The sequence below is a fragment of the Perognathus longimembris genome, chromosome 13 (genome assembly GCF_023159225.1).
Source record: "Perognathus longimembris pacificus isolate PPM17 chromosome 13, ASM2315922v1, whole genome shotgun sequence".
Lineage (NCBI taxonomy): Eukaryota > Metazoa > Chordata > Mammalia > Rodentia > Heteromyidae > Perognathus > Perognathus longimembris.
In genome coordinates, this window is record NC_063173.1 from 12,305,378 (window position 1) to 12,325,237 (window position 19,860).

The window sequence follows — 19,860 nt, forward strand, 5'->3', positions numbered from 1 at the left end:
CCAAGCAGGAAACAGAGGTGGGGGAGGGGGGAGCTGGAATCACAACTTTATCTGGGTTCTGATGCCCTCTTCTGCAAAATGAGTGTGACGGCATGATATGAAAAATGGGGATTCATATTAGACTTGGATGCTAACCCTCTCTCACATACTTGTATTTTGAGGTATTTGGATTCTCGCTCTATTACCTAGTCATGCTTTAAGTTTCTGAGCTCAAGCAATTCTCCCAGCTCAGCCTCCCAAGTAACTAGGACTACAAGTATGCACCACTATGCCCAGCTTCTCCCTCAAACTTATTAACTGCATGACCTCTGAGCTTCAATTTCCTCACCTATAAAATAGGCAGTATCTACTGTGTTGGATAATTGTGAGAATTAAATAAGACTAACCTTGTGCCATGACCATGCTTGGCACAGAGGAGGTCAGTAAATGGAATTAAGTGTTAGAGGCATGATAGTCTTCTAGCATTCAGAACTCTAGAGGGGTATTTAGTATTACAGGAGGAGGGACCTGCACTGACTCCACTCAGAGAGCACTTGGAAAAGAATAGCTTCAGAATTGTCCCATGCTCTTGACTGTGTAGGCAAGACCACCTTTTGTCTGGACATACTTCTTTATCCCACAGGAAGTGAGAGGAGTCTGCCCTTTGCAGGTCTTATGCCATGAACTAGGGAAGGAGTACAGGTAGGCAGGACCCAAATTCTAGCCCCAACGAACTCATCTCAGGAGGGAGCATAGGACAGTTACCCAGATAATTTCTCCATGATGCAGAAACCCTGTCGCCAGAGCAGAATAGAAGCTGCTTTGTGTTATTTTGTCTCCTATGGCAGAGCCTGAGAGGTGGGTAAGCTTGTGGTTTATTATCTATTCTCAACCTGTCCAACATGACAAGTACACACCAGGAACATTCCGGGTGAATAGGAATGTGTGTGACCGACCACCCAGCCTAAAGATTTTAATTATTTTATATATCAAGTGGGAGATGGAGACTCAGAGTGAATCTAGGTGGGTTTTGTTTTGTTTGTGTGTGTATTGGGGGCTTGAACTCAGGGCCTTTTGCTCAAGGCTGGTGTTCTACCACCTGAGCCACTTCCAGCTTTTTGGTAGTTAATTGGAGATAGGAGTCTCAGGAACTTTCCTGCCCAGGCTGGCTTCAGGCTATAATCCTCCCACTCAGATTACAGGTTTGAGCCACTGGTGCCCAGTTTAAGTGAGCCTAGGGTTTGGTTTTGTTTCGTTTTTCTGGTTCTGTGCCCATATAAAATTCTTGTTCTGACCTTCCAAAAATGCTTACCAGTATGTACTGAGGGTTAAAAAAAAAAAAAAAAAAAAGGAGGGGAAATTGCCAGGGGAAGTATTTTATCACACTGCTACATTAGGCCCTTTTCTTGTGGCCCTTCTTCAATAATTTCAGTTCTTTATTTGATTTTGTAAAAAGGAAAGATTTAAATGTTAAATCACTTACTAGGTTATTAACAATCAGAACAGAGAGCTGTGTTACCCCTCTGCTGAGTTGAGCCTCTGTGCCTGCCTCAATCTTCCCTACCTTGATCTCCTACATTGCTGCTTCTTACCCTGCCAGACTCCCAGCTTCAAGGATCTGCCCAAGCTGAGCTTAGCTCTCTTCTGGTTTTCTTTATCAATCCATTATACCCCTAACATAGCATTTATTTCAAACAGTGCTCTAAATATCTGCTTAGTGTCTTCCTCCCCCATCCGAGTAAGTCAAGGACCATAGTGGATTCATTTCACGTATCCAAGATCCATGTTAGACTCCTAACACATAGTAGATGTCAGTACTCACTTGTAGAACTAACTGCCCAGTAAAGATGGCCGGGCATGTAGTTATGTGGCATTTATAGTTGAGTAGGTCAATTAGAGAATTAATGAATCAAAAAGTCATGAGAGGGCTGGGGATATGGCCTAGTGGCAAGAGAGCTCGCCTCGTATACATGAGGCCCTGGGTTCAATTCCCCAGCACCACATATACAGAAAATGGCCAGAAGTGGCGCTGTGGCTCAAGTGGCAGAGTGCTAGCCTTGAGTAAAAGGAAGCCAGGGACAGTGCTCAGGCCCTGAGTTCAAGGCCCAGGACTGGCCAAAAAAAAAAAGGTCATGAGAGCAAAACATGGTGATGCATACCTGTAATACCAGATCTCAGGAGTCTGAGGGGAAAGGATAGTGTAGGCCTGGACTATGTAGTGAAACTCTGTCTCAAAAAGAAAAGAAAGAAGGGAGGGGAAGGAGATAGACAAGGCACACATATTTGTTTATAATGGAAGGTTTTATGTTCTTTTTCCTCCCCCACAGTCTTGGTCACCCGGGAGGATGATTTCAACAACCGGCTGAACAACCGTGCCAGTTTCAAGGGTTGCACAGCCCTGCACTATGCTGTCTTGGCTGATGACTTCAGCACTGTCAAAGAACTGCTTGATGGAGGTGAGAGCTGGGTAAAGGAGGGGCTGGCTGAGGTTAGCAGGGTTCCCACTCTGGAAATGGCCTGCTTCCCCAGTGCCTGTTGTTACTCTCTTTGAGCTACATTTCTGAGACTGACAACATGTGTAATTTGTCCCATGTTTGTGGTACCGCATACCACCTTGCCTGTCGACATAAGCTGTGAGAGTTGCCTTGGTAATGTTGTTCTCCTTCAAAATGTCTCTTTCCCCTTCCTCCATAACCTGCAAAGCAACGTCAGGAGCAGAGGGCATCCATAGGAATCCCTACCATTCCAGGACAAAGCTGTCTTCGATCCCACTCCCACTGCGGTTCCCCCTTAGGCCCTCTATTACTGTGTATCACACAAACCTGTTTTCCATCACTACAGTCCACAATGTGAAATTGGTTTTGCTTGTCCAGTAGTCTTCTCCCTAACTTGACTCTTGAGTTCTCTGAAGGCAAAAATGCTTAGGTGTCCACATAGAACTGACATAGTGTTTGGTGGTACATACTCCATAAATACTTGATGAATAATGGATAATTGAAGGGACAATAGGTCTATGTCTGCTACTGAGTTACCTGTCAGTTCCTGTCAGACACCTTCCAGGCACTGCTACTTTCCCTAGCCCCAGTTCAGCCTCTCTGAGAAGCTCCAGAGGCAAGTTTCTTGTCAGCATGTGTGGTGCCAGGCCCCTAAGTTGAGTACATGGCACAGGACTCTCTGTGCACATTCGCCCTTCCAGTTCCTGAGGGCTGTATAGACCCATACTTGGAGCTGAACCCCAACTTCCTCCTAGAGATCATTCTCTATGGAACATAAGAGCTGAAAAGTTCCTTCAAATTACTGTGGGCCACACTGATAACTGCCTTCCTTTTTTTTTTTTTTTTTTTTTTGCCAGTCCTGGGGCTTGAACTCAGGGCCTGAGCACCTTCCCTGGCTTCTTTTTGCTCAAGGCTAGCCTCTGCCACTTGAGCAACAGCGCCACTTCAGGCTTTTCTTTCTATATATGTGGTGCTGAGGAATCAACCCAGGGCTTCCTGTATGCGAGGCAAGCACTTTACCAGTAGGCCATATTCCCAGCCCTGCCTTCCTTCCTTTATACAGAAACTCCTCCAATAGCTGGCTAGCATTCCCTCCAATTCTCTCAGAAACTGAGGGATCCTGCTTTTCCTCCCCCAGGTAGTCCATTCCATTCTACTTCAGATCTAACTGGTGGAACCTTCTTTTTAATGAGCTGTGATCTAGGCTACTTGTGGCTCACACCTGGCTGCTCAGGCTGAGATCTGAGTGAGGACAAAGGTTCAAAGTTAGCCCAAGCAGACAAATCCAAGAGATGAAATCTTCCAATGAACCAACAAAAACCTGGGCCAGGCACTAGAGGCTCAATAGAGTGCAGTAGAAGCACTTAGAGGCCTGTGATCCTAGCTACTGAGGAGGCTGAGATCTGAGGATCGCAGTTCAAAGCCAGCCCAGACAGGAAAGGCTATGAAACTCTTATCTACAATTAACCACCAGAAAACCAGAAGTGGTGCTGTGACTCAAAGTGGTAAAGTACCATCCTCAAATAAAAAAGTTCAGGGACAGTGTCCAGGCCCAAAGTTCAGACCCCATAATCAACAAAAAACAAACAGGCTGGAAGCAGAGGTATAGTAAAGGCCAGGAGTAGAACCCCAGTTGTTTTTTTTTTTTTAACAACAAAAAAAGCTAAGCCAAGCCAGGCACTGGTTAGCTCACGCCTGTAATCCTAGCTACTCAGGAGGCTGAGATCTAAGGATTATAGTTCAAGGCCAGGCAGGAAAGTCTGTGAGACTCTTCTCTTCAGTTAACCACCAGAAAAATGGAAGTGGCTCAGTGGCTCAAAGTGGTAGAGTGCTAGCCCTGAGCAAAAGAGCTCAGGGATAGCACCTAGGTCCTGAGTTCAAGTCCCATGACCATCCAAAAATAAATAGATAAAAAGCAAAAATAGTAGCCTGGTACAAAAAAATTAATGTGCTGTGATCTCTGTAACATCTGTCACTTCTTCAAAAAGCTGTCTTCCCAAAAAATTATTTGCAACCTAAAGCCTTTGCCTGCCAGGTCCAACATCATAGATCATCTGTGACTGGATAGACTTCCTAGGAACCTCCAATCCTGCCACCTCCTATCAGCCACAACCACATTTACTTTAAGCCTAGGCCTGGCCCATATGCCTGTCTCCAAAGGATCTGAACCAAAACAAGCCTTGGTCTGAGGCACATAGCTGGGAAGAACAGGGCTGCTCCTTTATGTGGCCCCAGATCCTTTCTTAGTGAGGACTCACTGTTCTCAGTGGCACAGGTTTAGAAAAAGTCCCCAGGCAGATGTTCCTTAGTTTGTCCTTTGGAAAGCTTATTGGTGATACATTTGTAGCTAAGAGCTGGAGCATGCATCATGGGGTTTCTCTCTGCCATGCCTGAAAGTCAGTACTCCCAGCCTTTGTCTCCTGGTTTATTTCCCTGCTTCCCCCAACCCCCAGACAGTTCACTCTACAAGAAACCCCTTGTGCCTGCCTTCCAGATCGAATACCTTTGAAATGAAGAGGAGAGGGGCTTTTATGAAGTTCCCCCCACCCTTATCCCCCAGGCCAAGGCTGCCCCTTTGAGCCATTCCAGGGGCATGGTTCCTGCCTGGTGACTTGGAACGGATACCCTGAGCCCCCACCTTTGCCTTTCCCCCACCTGCCTTTTTAGCCAACATCCATTTATACCCCACACCCTAGCCTCCCAACCCCAAGGGCCAAAACCATTAGCCCACTTGTTTCTCTCCTCCAGATCTAAACAAGTGGCCATCACTCAGGCCCTGCAGGCTTGCCAACTTCTGACCTCTCTCCCCTCCTTGACCTCCCTTGGTCTGCCTGTGTGTGTGAGCAGCCAACCGAGAGGCAGGATCCATCCTGTGGCTCCTGTCCTAGGGGCTGTTGCTTATAACATTTCTAATCTTCACTTCAGCTGATCCTTCTCCAAAAAGGTCTGACTTCCTGCCCAACAGCTTTCTTGATTTTTTAAAAATATAATTTTATTTATTATTAAAGTATTATACAAGGGCTGGGAATATGGCCCAGTGGTACAGTGCTTGCCTTGAATTAAGGTATTATACAGAGGGATTACCATTTCAGAAGTCAGGTAATGAGTATAGTTCTTTTTGGACAATGTTCCTCTCCCTTTGCTTTTCCCCAGTTTCCCCCTCCCATCCCTGCCCCCATAAGTTACATAGTTCATCAACCTGCTCTGGCCACCAGCTTTGCCATAGCAACTTAGAAGGAAGTTGTCTCTGCAAGAAACAAGTTAGGCCTAGGCACAGAGGCCAGCTTTTGCTCACAAGGCCCACACAACCATTCTCAGAATTTTTTAGTCCACAAGGCTTTAGGTGCTTTAGAATCAAAGAGGGTAAGAACTAGATGGGGAAAGCTGCTGCCTTCTAGCCTCAAGTCTTCATTTAAGCTGAGAGAAAGCTCAGGCAACACATCAGGCTGATAATGTGGACATCTTCCATCCCATAGGAGGCAGCAAGGAGAAATAGAGTCAGGCCCACCTAGGTTTCTGTCCCAGCTTCTTACCTCCTACTAGTTGGTTTGGCTTGGAAATGCTACCTCAACACTCAAAGCGTCGATTTTCTTACATGTAAAAGCACACCTACTAACAGGAACACCATGTATAAAAGGCACATAGTAGGTGCTCCATGATAGATAATGATTATGTATTACGACTTCAATACAAAAGTCAGATTGTCATCCTGGCAGCTGTCTCTATCTACAACATTCCCACCCTCTTAACCCTCTTTTCTCATCTGAATCCTTGGACTCTTCAAAGCCTCCCTCCTTCAGCAAGCCTTTTCTACTTGAATGGTCTACTGATACTTCCTCCTCCATACTTGTCCAGTACTGGACCAGAACTTAGCATAGACTGTTTAAGGTCACTGGTTAGTTCATCTTCAGGAGGCCCTCCATACATAGGAAAACTAGCACAAGCTTTAAGGTCAGACAGACCTGGATTTAAAACACAGCTGTATTATATGACTGGGAAGAATCCTAACCATCTTGACCTTTTAGACTGGTCTAACATGAAATTCCCCTAACCATCCTGGCAATCCTGTCCAACCGTTGTTTCTACCTTGCTGGTCTTTCTGCTCCTCATGTCCCTCTAAGATTTTCTCAGGTTGATTGAAGTGTTCATGCCAACCAGTCCCCAGTCCTCATGCCACCTTTCTTTTCTGTCATTTTCCGTCTCTCTTGGAACTTGAGTGAAGGCCAAGAGAGTGTCATCCTCCCCTCCACCACCCCCCCAGGTCCTGGGGCTTGTACTCCTGGCCTGGGCACTGTTCCTGAGCTTCTTTCACTCAAGGCAAGTGCTCTACCACTTGAGCCACAGCTTCCATTTTTCACCTTTTTGAGTAGTTTATTGGCAATAAAAGTCTCATGGACTTGGCTGCCTGGACTGGCTTTGGGCTGACTTTGAACTGCAATCCTCAGATCTCAGCATCCTGAGTAGCTAGGATACAGGCGTGAGCCACCAGGGCCTGGCTGAGTGTCCTTTCTTTGTTTTGTTTTGTTTCCAACTCCTTTGCTGCAATGCCCTGTGCATTATTTAGTACATTTTTAGATGTACTGATAACTCACAAAGCTTCTACAAGTTTTCTCTTGGAAGATAAGGTATCTTTGCTTCCTGGCCCACCTATTCTTAATATCCTAATATATTGGCCTTATGGAACCCTACGTATGAGCTAATGACCTCTTTTTTGTTTTTGTTTATTTATTTCTTTATTGTCTAAGTGATGTACAGAGGGGTTACAGTTTCATAGGTAAGACAGTGAGTACATTTTCTTATCCAACTTGTTACCTCTTCCCTCATTTATCCCCTGCCTCCCCCTTCCCCATTTCCCTCTCCTTCCATGAGTTGTACAGTTGACTTAGCTTTCAGGGTTTTTGTTTGTTTTTGTTTTGTGCCTGTCCTGGGACTTGAACTCAGGGCTTGGCGCTGTCGTACAGCTTCTTTTGCTTGTGGCCAGTGTTCTACCATTGAGCCTCAGCTCCACTTCCAGCTGCTTCTGAGTAGTTCATTGGAGATAGAAGTCCAGTGAGTACATTTCTTATCAAACTTGTTAACTCCTCCCTCATCTTTCCTACCTTCCTCCCTCCCTAATCCCCCCCACACCAGTGCCCCAAGTTGGACAGTTGGTTTATAGTATATTATCTTCTAAGTATTGCTGTTGCACTGGTTAGCCTTTACCCTTTGTCTCTCCATTTTAATGTTCCCCTTCCCTTCCCTAGTTCTGATAAATGTATATACAATACCCAAGGTACCAAAATCAGTTATAGTGACATCAGGAATAAAACCATAGGGAAGAAAGACAAAAGAAAATGGCATATTTTCACATGGTACGTTGAAAATAACAACAATGATAAGCCACTTATTCCCATAACTTGGATTTCATTTTGCTTAGCATCATCTTATGTATTCATATGTACATAGCTATTGAGCTATTGTGAGCTTCTGCTAGGAGTGTCCTAGACGTGTACTAATTATTACCAATAAGGGAAATCATAGAGTCTATGTTCCTTTGGGTCTGGCTTACTTTTTACAACTTGGAAAAAATCATAGTAATGACCTCTTCTTCCCTGAGTGCCAGTGTTGCTTCCTTTTCTCACCTCAGAAATACTTGAGCCTCCTAAAACTTGATAGCACTTTCTCTGGACCCTCCCTCTGCCTCTTTTATAACTACTTTCTTGGCTCTTTGTGGACCTCCCCCTCCCCTACATAGCTCATTTGTCAGTGTTAACCAGCCACTATGAACTGAAATGAGCCCTTAAATTCTCCCCAGCCCGCCCGAGGCAAAAAGCCTTCCCAGTACTGGCATCGCCCCATTCAGCAGCAGGTTAGCTGTCACCAGGACCCAACACTTTGAATTCTATCTCTTGTTTCACTTCACTGTCTGTCCATCTGCCTATCCACCAGATGTTGAGCAGTCAGCTTTCTTTGCCTCAGGCTGTACTGAAACTTCACACAGTGATTTTCAGCAGTGCAAAGACCAGGAAAGAACACTCGTCCAAGGATCATCAGAACTTCTAGTTCTGCTACCAATCCTTCTCTCTTAGGCAAATCTTTTCTCCTTCATCAAATAAAGAAGTTAAGACAGTGCACCTCAAGGACTCTTCTAACCTAAGCATTCTGTGTAACCTCTGGGCAGGACTTTCCCTTCATTTATCAAACACTTCCTATATAATACTTTCCATATATGACAATACCTGAAACAAACAGTTTAAAGGACTTGTTTTGCTTGTGTTTCCAGAGGTTTTAGTTCATCATGTTGGGGAGCGCTTGACAGAGCAGGACCATTCGCTTCATGGAAACCAGAAACCAAAGGATATGCCTGTGCTAGCTGCTTTTGTCCTTTCTCCACTTTTACTTTTTCTGAACCCCCAGCTTCTGGACTGAATCTCTCTCCCTTAACTAATCCTCTCTGGGACAGCCCTCACAGACTGACCCACTGGTGTACTTTACCAGTCTCTTGGGTGTTTCTCAATCTACTCCAGTCATTAATCAAGATTAACCATCACACTTGCTATGGATATTTCACAGGCCCTGCCCTAGGCACCAAGGAAATGAACACGATTCAAACATCTTTGCTCTTAAACTCAGTCTTCACCTTTATAATAATAACAAAAGAGATAAAGAAAAAGAAATTCATGGGCTGGAAATATGGCCTAGTGGCAAGAGTGCTTGCCTTGTATACATGAAGCCCTGTGTTTGATTCCCCAGCACCACATATATAGAAAAGGCCAGAAGTGGCACTGTGGCTCAAGTGGCAGAGTGCTAGCCTTGAGCAAAAAGAAGCCAGGGACAGTGCTCAGGCCCTGAGTCCAAGGCCCAGGACTGGAAGAAAAGAAAAAAAGAAAAGAAATTCATATTCCAATGGTAAATCAGACATTTAACAAAGAATTACTCTCTAGTATAATAATTGAGACCTATAGAAGGTGCTGGGGGAATCACGAAGAATAGACTTTTTTTTTTTTGGTCAGTGATAGGGGCTTAATCTTGGGTTGGGCACTGTCACTGGGTACTTGTGCTCAAGGCCAACGCTCTGTTACTTTGTTGTTTTTTTGTTTTTGTTTTGCCAGTCCTGGGCCTTGGACTCAGGGCCTGAGCACTGTCCCTGGCTTCTTTTTGCTCAAGGCTAGCTCAAGGCTAGCACTCTGCCACTTGAGCCACAGCGCCACTTCTGGCCGTTTTCTATATATGTGGTGCTGGGGAATCGAACCCCAGGCTTCATGTATACGAGGCAAGCACTCTTGCCACTAGGCCATATTCCCAGCCCCTGTTACTTTGAACCACAGTTCCACTTCTGGTTTTCTGGTGACTAACTGGAGATAACAGTCTCATGGACGTCCCTGCCGGGGCTGTCTTCAGACCATAATCCTCAGATCCCAGCCCCCTGAGTAGTCAGGATTATAGGCATGAGTCACCAGTGCTGGCAAGAATACATCTTAAGGACTGGGAGTATGGCCTAGTGGCAAGAGTGCTTGTCTCCTATACATGAAGCCCTGGGTTCGATTCCCCAGCACCACATATATAGAAAACGGCCAGAAGTGGTGCTGTGGCTCAAGTGGCAGAGTGCTAGCCTTGAGCAAAAAGAAGCCAGGGACAGTGCTCAGGCCCTGAGTCCAACCCCAGGACTGGCAAAGAAAAAGAAAAAAAGAATACATTCTTAAGTCTCTAGAAAGAGAAGAAAGTCTGATGTAAGCTGGTGTTGACACTGAATCTTAAAAAAATGCATGAAAGTTTCCAAAGTATAAGAAAAAGGCAGGAGGGACGTTGTGTTAAAGTCATACAGTATGAAACAGAATACTCAGAATACTTCAGTACATGTAGTACTCCCTAGTTCACAAAAACTGCGTCTCCAGGGTATGGATGGAAGGCTCTGAGGGCAAGAATGGAAATCAGGAACTGGTACTGTGACAAACTATACCTAAGGAAATTGCACTTTATCCTTCAATGGGAAACCATTACAATTTAGAGGAGGAACAGGACAGGCTTCATGTTTAATGTGAAAGATTTCCAATTTCCATTCAGTAGCTAAATTCACATTTCACAAGCCATATATCTGGTCACAGCCAAGCATAGAAGAGTATTTATGCCTGACTTTAAAGTTCAAAGCAGACACAACTAGTGAGTGATATAAAAAGCCAAGATAATGGTTAACTTTCAAGGGACTATGTAATGACAGTGAGAGGACACAAAAGGGTTTCTGGGGTGATGTATTACCTAGTTATGTGATGTGCCCATTTTGTGAAAATTCATTGAGCTGTACTCTTACATACTTGCCTGTATATGTCATGCTTGTTCTTTCCTTCCCTCCTTAAGATTCTGTGGTTCGAGGTGATAAGTTCTTCCCTGTTGCTTGCTTTTTTCTTTCTTTGTATTCTCCCAACACATGCTAACTGTAGTCAAAACAAGTTTTCTCTTTAATTCATGTGTTTGAATGAGCTGAATACTGCGGAAGAAAAACTACACAACCACAGTAACTGGACTGGACTTCACATTTGTGACCATAAATTCAAACACTGCCAGCCACCCGATTATGCTAAATGAACACAATCATTTTGTTATTCTAGACCATGACAACTTTTTTGTGACCTCCTGTCCTCACATTTCCAGTCTCCCCATCCCAAAGTCCATGCTGACATTTTTCCTCTTATATTTCATAAGGAAAGGAGCCACATTCCGAAGAGAACTGCCTCATCCTCCCAGCATCGCATTCTCTGACCCTGCATCTGTGCCCTGTCTGCAGACTACTTCTCTATCACAAGAGAAATTCCTCCCGCTGCATTGGGCTCCTGCTCATCTTCCCTCTCGCCATCTCAGGGACTTTGCCCCTCCTGTGTTCTCATTTCTCTTGCCCAATCTCTTTTTCTTTTCCTTGGGGTTTCATTCCCACTAGCATAAAATATGCCTTCATCTCCTCCATCATGAGAACAAAGCCAAACCAAATTTTCCTTGGCCTCATATTTACTCTAGCTCTCACCCCATTTCTCTGCATCCCTTAATGCCTAAAATCCTCTCAGAAATGAGAGCTAGTGCTCATTCCACTTCCCCAGCTCTTGATCTTTCCCATATCTCAGTGTTATCATTGGTAGGATAAATTTTACCATCATCCACCAACCAATACTAACTAAAAATTGTTTTCAGGCCCCAAATTTAAGAAGCATCTCTTTATACTCCATATTCATACATTCTGAAAGTCCTTTCAGCTGTCCTTCTAAAGTATATCTACCCTCTTTTTGCCATCTCTATTACTATAGCTCCCATTTTAAGCCACTATCATCTTTCCTGGACCATCACAGCTTCCTGGCTATTCTCTGAATTTCCATTTTTGTCCCTTTCAATCCACCCTCCAAAAAAAATTGCCAGAATGATCTTTTTAAATCATGAATCATGCCATATTCCTATTTAAGACTATCCTTTGGCTTGCCATTGAAACCACAACAAAAGGCCAAAAAAAAAAAAAAAAAAAAGCAAACTCCTTACCCAAGCCTAGAAGCCCCTGCATCACCTAGAACTCTACAACCTCATGTCTTTACAATCTTCTCCCTCATCACTCTTTTCCAGTAATCCTGGTCCTCCATTGTCCTCATTTCACACTGAACTCTTCCCATCTTGGGACATTTGCACTCTTTCCCAGGGATTGGGAAGTACTGTTTTTTGGAACTGCCACTTCATCATTCAGGTCTCAACTTGAAAGTCCTCTCCTCAGAGAGACCCTCCCTGAGTAGCACTCCTGCCACTTTCTGTCATATTACCCTATTTTTACTTTTTTTCATGGCACTTGCTGTCTGTAAAATGATGATGATTATTTGTTTATATCTTTATCATCCATCTCTCCTCTCATAGCAGGTGATGTCTTATGGGTATAGAACCCTTGTCTCTATCTTACTGATGATCTATGCACAGCTTCTAGAAAAGCAATTCACAGCAGCACATGGAAGGTGATTATGGAAGGTAGCTGTTGACAGATCAAGGAACTTGCACAGACTCTTGTGACAGTGGGTAGCAGTCAGTTGGATAAATGGGTCTAAGGTTCAGAGAGAAAGGATTTTAAGTTGAATATGATGATTATCAGTATCTTAGGGATGGCTACGGTCAACTAAGACTGTGTGTTATCCACGAAAAGTTGTCCAGCTAAAAAGACCCAAGGGCCCCCGTGATGCATGCATATGCAGAGGAGTCATGCAAGGGATTCCAGGATGCAGAAGGGAGTAAGGCTGGATTGCTTAAAGCAGTGTTTCTGGCACTGTTCATAAAAAACTGCTGTCTTGGGCTGGGAATATGGCCTAGTGGCAAGAGCGCTTGTCTCATATACATGAAGCCCTGGTTCAATTCCCCAGCACCACATGTATAGAAAATGGCCAAAAGTGGCGCTGTGGCTCAAGTGGCAGAGTGCTAGCCTTGAGCAAAAAGAAGCCAGGGACAGTGCTCAGGCCCTGAGTGAGTCCAAGGTCCAGGACTGGCAAAAAAAAAAAAAAAAAAAAAAAACCCTGCTGTCTTTATTGTTGGTGTTGGCCATAGTGGTTGAATTTGTCACAATAAAAATAAATGAAATATGAATTATTAGAAAAGTGAAGTTGCGTGGATTGGTAGTGTGGCTCAAGTGGTAGAGCACTTGGAAGCTTTGTCCTAGTATCACAAGTGAGGGAGGGAGGAAAGGAAGGAAACTAAGTGAAATTTTCCAAAAGCATGCAAATATGTTCATCCTTCCTTCCTTTTTTTATTTTTCATTTTTTGCTGATACTAGAGCGTGAACTCAAGAGTTTCTTCATGGCTTTTTCACTCAAGCTAGCATTCTACCACTTGAGCCACATCTCCACTTCCAGCTTTTTGCTTGTTAATTGAAGAGAAGAGTGTCTTGGCTGGGAATATGGCCTAGTGGCAAGAATGCTTGCCTCCTATACATGAAGCCCTGGGTTCGATTCCTCAGCACCACATATATAGAAAAGGCCAGAAGTGGCGCTGTGGCTCAAGTGGCAGAGTGCTAGCCTTAAGCAAAAAGAAGCCAGGGACAGTGCTCTAGGACTAGCCAAAAAAAAAAGTGTCTCATGAGGTTGGCTTCTAAAAGAGTATCAGATCTCAGTCTCTAAGTAGCTAGGATTAAAGGTGTAAGCCACCAGCACCCACAGCCAGGCCTACATTTGTCATTAGATTCCATAGATAAAAATTATTCTGACAAGTCCCTATAAATGTTTATGGAAGCAATCCTAGCTACTCAAGAGGCTGAGATCTGAGGATCATGGTTCAAAGCCATCCCGGGCAGGAAAGTCCTTGAGACTCTTATCTCCAATGAACTCTTCAGAAAAGCCGAAGTGGTACTGTGGCTCAAGTGGTAGAGCACGCACCTTGAGCAAAAAGGAAAGAGCACCAAGGCCCAGAAAGCCCTAGAACCAACCCTCCCCCCCCCCAAAAAAAAAGTTTATGGAAACCCTCTGTTGCTATTATGTATCTCATCAAGGACAGGTAACAGAGTTCAGTTCACAGACATAATGTTAATTATCACTGCTCCATGGTGTTCTGGGCAGAAAGGGGAGACAAATGAGCAGCCCAGAGACCTTTGCCCTCCAATGCAGTGAGTAGAGTCCAGGGCACATGTGATCATAGGGCATGGCAGAGAGGTCAGAGGCTGTGTAGGTTTCAGGGACTGTGATCAGCCCCAGCTCTCTCACCATCTCACCCTATAGCTCACAGCCCTTCTCTTACCTTCACCTTTTCATCTATAAAATGAAGAGATCATGTTGTTGATTGGATTCTAAAGGTGTCTTTATTGCTCGTACCTACCTAAAAACACTTGGTTCTAGCAGTACAGCTGACTGAGGGATGGTTAGGGAGGGAGTTGCTAATGGGTACAAGGCTTCTTTGGAAGAGTATGAAAATAATCTGTAAGTAAATTGTTGACTGTAAACATAGTACTAAGTGTATATTAGAAAAATTGTGTACTTTAAATAGGTGAATGAACATTACCATATATAATTATACCTCAGCAATGCTGTTGATTGAGAAAGAACAAAATTCTCTGGGTCAGTCAAAACCAGCAAATGTGGGAGAACCAAGGGGCCCTCACTGGCCCCCATAGCTACTGTGGTAGATAATATGAGTCCCTCTGTTGTATATATGTGTCCTTTTAAAGGCGCTATTAAAAACTTACCTATGTGCAAGCTCTCTCTCGCCCTTACATTGATTTCCTGTTATTATTTTAACAAATATTTATTGAATTCCCCATCCTTGCAAAGCTTAAAGTTTAGTAGAATCAAATAGGCAAAGTGACTAAATTATTAGCTAATAATATAAATATATTATGGAAGAGTAGAAGCCACTACAAAATGAGAACCTAATGTCATCTGAAGGGCCTAAGGGACATCCTCCTTGAGCAAATGACATTTATGTTGAGATCAGAATTGTAGATGTTAGCCCGTCATTTAGCTTGAGTCCTGTGGAGGGCAGATAGTCAGCCAAAGGGTTCTATCACTTCAGTGGCTACTTTTGTTGTTGTTGTTGTTGTTGTTTTATTAAATTTTATTGACAAGGTGATCTACAGAGGGGGTACAGTTACATAATAAGGTAGTGAATACATTTCTTTTCATTTGTTATACCCTCCCTCGTTTTGCTTTCCCTTCTCTAGTTTCAGATAAGCATATATACAATATCCAGTGTACCAAAATCATATACAGTACGTCAGTGGCTACTTTGAATGAAGGTGCTCTGTGGCATTTATAATTGCAGTTTGTGTGGTCTCTGGAGCCCTGTATCCTACCTTAGCCCTTTACTCAGCTCAGAATGAGGAAATATCCTTGCTCATCCCTGGGGAAAGCTTATTTCCTCTGTCCCTGTTTCTGTGGAGAGAGGAGTCACTACAAGGCTGACCTGGAGATGAGTGCCTGGTCACCAGAGCCCATGTTCTCCAGAACCACCTGCCATCCAGGCACTTGCATTTCATCAAGGCTTTAATAGGCTCCAAGCAGCCCTCAGATGAGCCTGGCTGGCATCCGGCATGAGCTCATCACTGCCAGCAGTGGCAGCTGGCAGCCAAAGCTCCCCTGGGTGAGGGAGAGGTCAGCTTGGGCTGGACCAGGTCTGCTCTGAGTTCCATGTTCTCCTCCACCTGCACAGTACCTGGAAACAGGTACTGTGAGTAGGACTCACATTTCCCAAGGCAGCGTCAACTGCCCTATGCCAGCTTCCAGGACATGTGTTATGAGGAAGAATAGACAGGAAAAGGGCCACACTGGGCTTGAAGAAAGGGAAATAGCAAATTGAAGGTCAGTGCCTGCAGAATGCCAGCAGAAAGGGCCCATCTAAGCATCAGACTGGGAGATGAATGAGCCAGCACCAAAGTTCCCTTCCCAAAATGAGTAGCCTGACAGTGTCCTGGGAAGAATAAACAGGGATGGGGGCTGGGGATATGGCCTAGTGGCAAGAGTGCTTGCCCTGTATACATGAGGCCCTGGGTTCAATTCCCCAGCACCACATATACAGAAAACGGCCAGAAGTGGCGCTGTGGCTCAAGTGGCAGAGTGCTAGCCTTGAGCAAAAAAAAAAAAAAAAAAAGAAGCCAGGGAAGTGCTCAGGCCCTGAGTCCAAGCCCCAGGACTGGCAAAAAAAAAAAAAAAAAAAAAAAAGAATAAACAGGGATGTTCTCTGTGGGGTTGGACCGCAGACAACTTTCTAAAATATATGTTGGAAATGAACTCTTAAATAGTACGTAAAGAAAGGAGTTTGCTACTTTAAAAATTCTGCAGGAGGCTGGGAATGTGGCTTAGTGGTAGAGTGCTTGCCTAGCATGCATGAAGCCCTGGGTTCAATTCCTCAATACCACATAAACAGAAAAAACAGGAAGTGGTGCTGTGGCTCAAGTGGCAGAGTGCTAGCTTTGAGCAAAAGCAGCTCAGGGACAGTGTCCAGGCCCTAGTGTAAACCCCAGGATTGTAAAAAAACAAAACAAAACATACTCTTAAAGTACTCCCTTTGAAGTAGCAGAACCCTGTGTTGGTAGGTGGAAAGTAGTGACCCGGTATCAGAAAACCTGGTGCATAATCAAACACTCTCACCTCAGGCAAGACTTTCCCTCTTACGAAGCCTAAATTTTCCTATCCATAAAATATGATTGTCATGAAAACTCATTGTGTGTGTGTGTGTATTTGCCCTGTAATATACCTAACTGCAAGTTAAAAAGCATTCTTCACATCACAAGAAATGTGCACACTGCCCAACTATGTAACTGTACCCTTTTTGCACAACACCTTGTCAAAAAAATTTGTGTTCAATTAATAAATAAATTAAATAAAAAAGAAACAAATCAATTTAAAAAAAAGCATTCTTCAACTATTAGTTACTTTTCTACCACTGAACCTCACCTTCCCTATCCTTAAACCATTCCGGATAATTTCTTTGTCACCCTTAGAACACACAGTTCTATAGTTCCTTGATCAATGTACTTCTCCAGTGATTTCTGCAGTGATTTCTCAGTTGGTTCTGTAGTGCTTATGTTCCCAGCACCTTGTACTGTCCTTAGCACATGATATGGTCAGTTAATATTTATTGAATAAGTTAGTTCATAAATGGACATCAGTCTGCAAAACAACAAACTTCTTTTCAAATGGTATTTCCACATGTTTGGGTCAGTGATTTTATGTGTCAAACAACTACTAAACATAAAAAGGTCTAGAGTAAACCTATCAGTGAATCACAATAGCTCAACAGCTATATACACATGATCATATAAGACGAGGATAAACAAAAACAACTCCAAGAGAAGGACACAGGAGCATTCTACTGTTGATGTTATCTTTAAAGTTCTAGGTGAATTTCCTGTGGCGTACCCTACGTGGTTACTGTATATGATTTTGGTACACTGGATATTGTATATATGCCTACCTGATCTAGGGAAGGGAAAGGAAAATGAGAGTGTAAGATATCACAAGAAATGTATTCACTGCCTTATTGTGTAACTGTACCCCCCTTTGCACAACACCTTGTCAATAAAGTTTAATTTAAAAAAATAAATGGACATCAGGTACTATTGAGAATAAAAGAAAAAGATGCATAGAGAAAGCACACTGAGAACAGCATTGGACTGTAGATAACAAGACAATAAGTTAAATGTAAGAGCCAGAATGAACAGCTAGTATATTGGGTAACGAGGAGGGGAAGCCAGTCTTGGTCTGTGGATAGCTTCATGGAATAGGTGGGCATGGTCAGGCTCAGGACAGGGGAATGCAGGTACATATTTTCAGTGAGGTAGCAGAACAGAATGAGCTTTTGCTCTTGCTGCTTAATTAGAGATTTAAGGAAATTGGCCTGGATTCTGGAGGCTTAGATGTGGAAAGCTTTGAGGACCACACAGAGGACATCTTCTTGTAGTCAAAATAATTATAAAGTGATTGTCTATTGTTGGTATGTTAGTGACCCCATGGTGATTTTTTTTTTTTTACTTAAAAACACACAAGTTGACATTTTCTAGAGGCGCCAAGGGCTACAGAGAGGAAAGGAGGTCTTCTCCATCCCTGTTGCTCCTCAGAAGCACCTTTTCTCATGTGTCCTTTTATTGCTGTGGTAACAGATAACCACTGTGACTTAAAGCAACATGAATTTATGATTGTACAATTCCAGAAATAAGTTTGGAATGGATCTCAGTGTGTTGAAACCAAGGTCTCTTCAGAGCTACCTTTGTTTATGGAGACTAGAGCGAACTGTTCTCATGCCTTCACCAGCTTCTTTATGCAGCCCACAGCCCATACCTTGTAGCCACCTTTTTCCCATTGCATCATCTTGACCCTGACTCTTTGTTTCCCATTCCTTCTTCCTTTATAACAAAGGAGGAACCTTGTTAAATTGGAGCCACCTAGAAACCCAAAGTAATATGCCCATTGAATTCCATGTGCAACTTTGGTTCCCCCTACATGTGCCCTAACATATGCACAGGTTCCCAGGGCCATTTTGTAGCCGTTACGTATTTTTCTGACTCCACGTTGACCAGTCAGCATCTGCCGTACTATGGTAAGCAAAAAACCCTTTCCCTTATTTATCTATCTGTTGTCAGACTGTGCTTGCCATACCTGGTGTTTTAGTGTTCTATACCTCATTACTATCTTAAATTCTATTAGTGCTAAAATTGCCTCAAATTTGGCCAGTGGCATACCCTAATCTTTTTTTCTTTTTGCTTCTCTTTTAGGAGCATTTTCTTTCTTATCTTTTACACACTTCATTATTGTATGTCCCTTTTTCCACATTGAGAATTTGGGCTATAAACAGTATCCATAGATCTAGCCATTCGAGCGGTCCTGTAACACATCCAAAAAGGCAACATTCAGACCTGCTCTCCCCATGTTACCATAGGAAATAAAACTACTGAAAATAGCTCAGGTCAGGACTTACTGTGTTCACCCTGTTCCATCCACAGCGGAGTATATATATAGTCAAGTTCTAGGGTCATATGTTACTAGTATTCCTTCAGTGTTTGTTTTTGTTTTTTTGGTTTTGGGGGGCTTTTCATTTGTTTTTTATCAGTCGTGAGGCTTGAACTCTGGGCCTGGGCGCTGTCCCTGAGCTCTTCAGCTCAAGGCTAGCGCACTACCACTTGACCCACCTCGCCACTTCCAGTTTTCTGGAAGCCAGCCCCAGCTGGCTTTGAACTGTAATCCTCAGATCTCAGCCTCCTGAGTAGCTAGGATTATAGGCATAAGCCACCAGCACCAGCTCAATGTTTGTTTTATTAATCTGAAATTCAGGTTTAGGAGTTTTCTCCCTTACCTATCTTTGTTAATTTTGTTGTTTGAATATATAGAACATTAACTTATTTCCAGAAGTTAAAACTATATAAAAATACATCCTAGACTCTTCGTTAATAACCTGGTTAATAGGGGGAGGGGGAGGAGGGAATGAGGGACGAGATAACAAACAGTACAAGAAATGTATCCATTGCCTAACGTGTGAAACTGTAACCTCTCTGTACATCAGTTTGATAATAAAAATTTAAAAATAACCTGGTTAATAAACCAGTTGTGTTTTATTTATCCTACCTAAAATATCCTATAAAGGGCTGGGAATATGGCCTAGTGGCAAGAGAGCCTGCCTTGTATACATGAAGCCCTGGGTTCAATTCCCCAGTACCACATATATGGAAAACGGCCAGAAGTGGCGCTGTGGCTCAATTGGCAGAGTGCTAGCCTTGAGCAAAAGGAAGCCAGGGACAGTGCTCAGGCCCTGAGTCCAAGGCCCAGGACTGGCAAAAAAAAAAAAAAAAGTTGAACTAAAATATCCTATAAAATCATAGGTGTGGTGGCTTTAATCAGCTACTTGGGAAACAAATCCAGAGGATCTCACTTGGAGGTCAGGCTCGACAAAGTATTAGTGAATCCCCATCTCAGTCAAT

General features: G+C 43.5%; 1 protein-coding gene across 2 annotated transcripts in view; it reads left to right on the plus strand.

Moving 5' to 3' along the window:
* The window catches only part of Clpb (caseinolytic mitochondrial matrix peptidase chaperone subunit B), a 132,153-nt gene that overhangs the window by 67,740 nt on the left and 44,553 nt on the right, over positions 1-19,860 (plus strand). For both annotated transcript variants that reach the window (XM_048361631.1, XM_048361630.1), the window contains one exon: positions 2,307-2,435. In XM_048361631.1, coding sequence (XP_048217588.1) covers positions 2,307-2,435 — 129 coding nt within the window. The remainder of the gene's footprint in view (positions 1-2,306; positions 2,436-19,860) is intronic.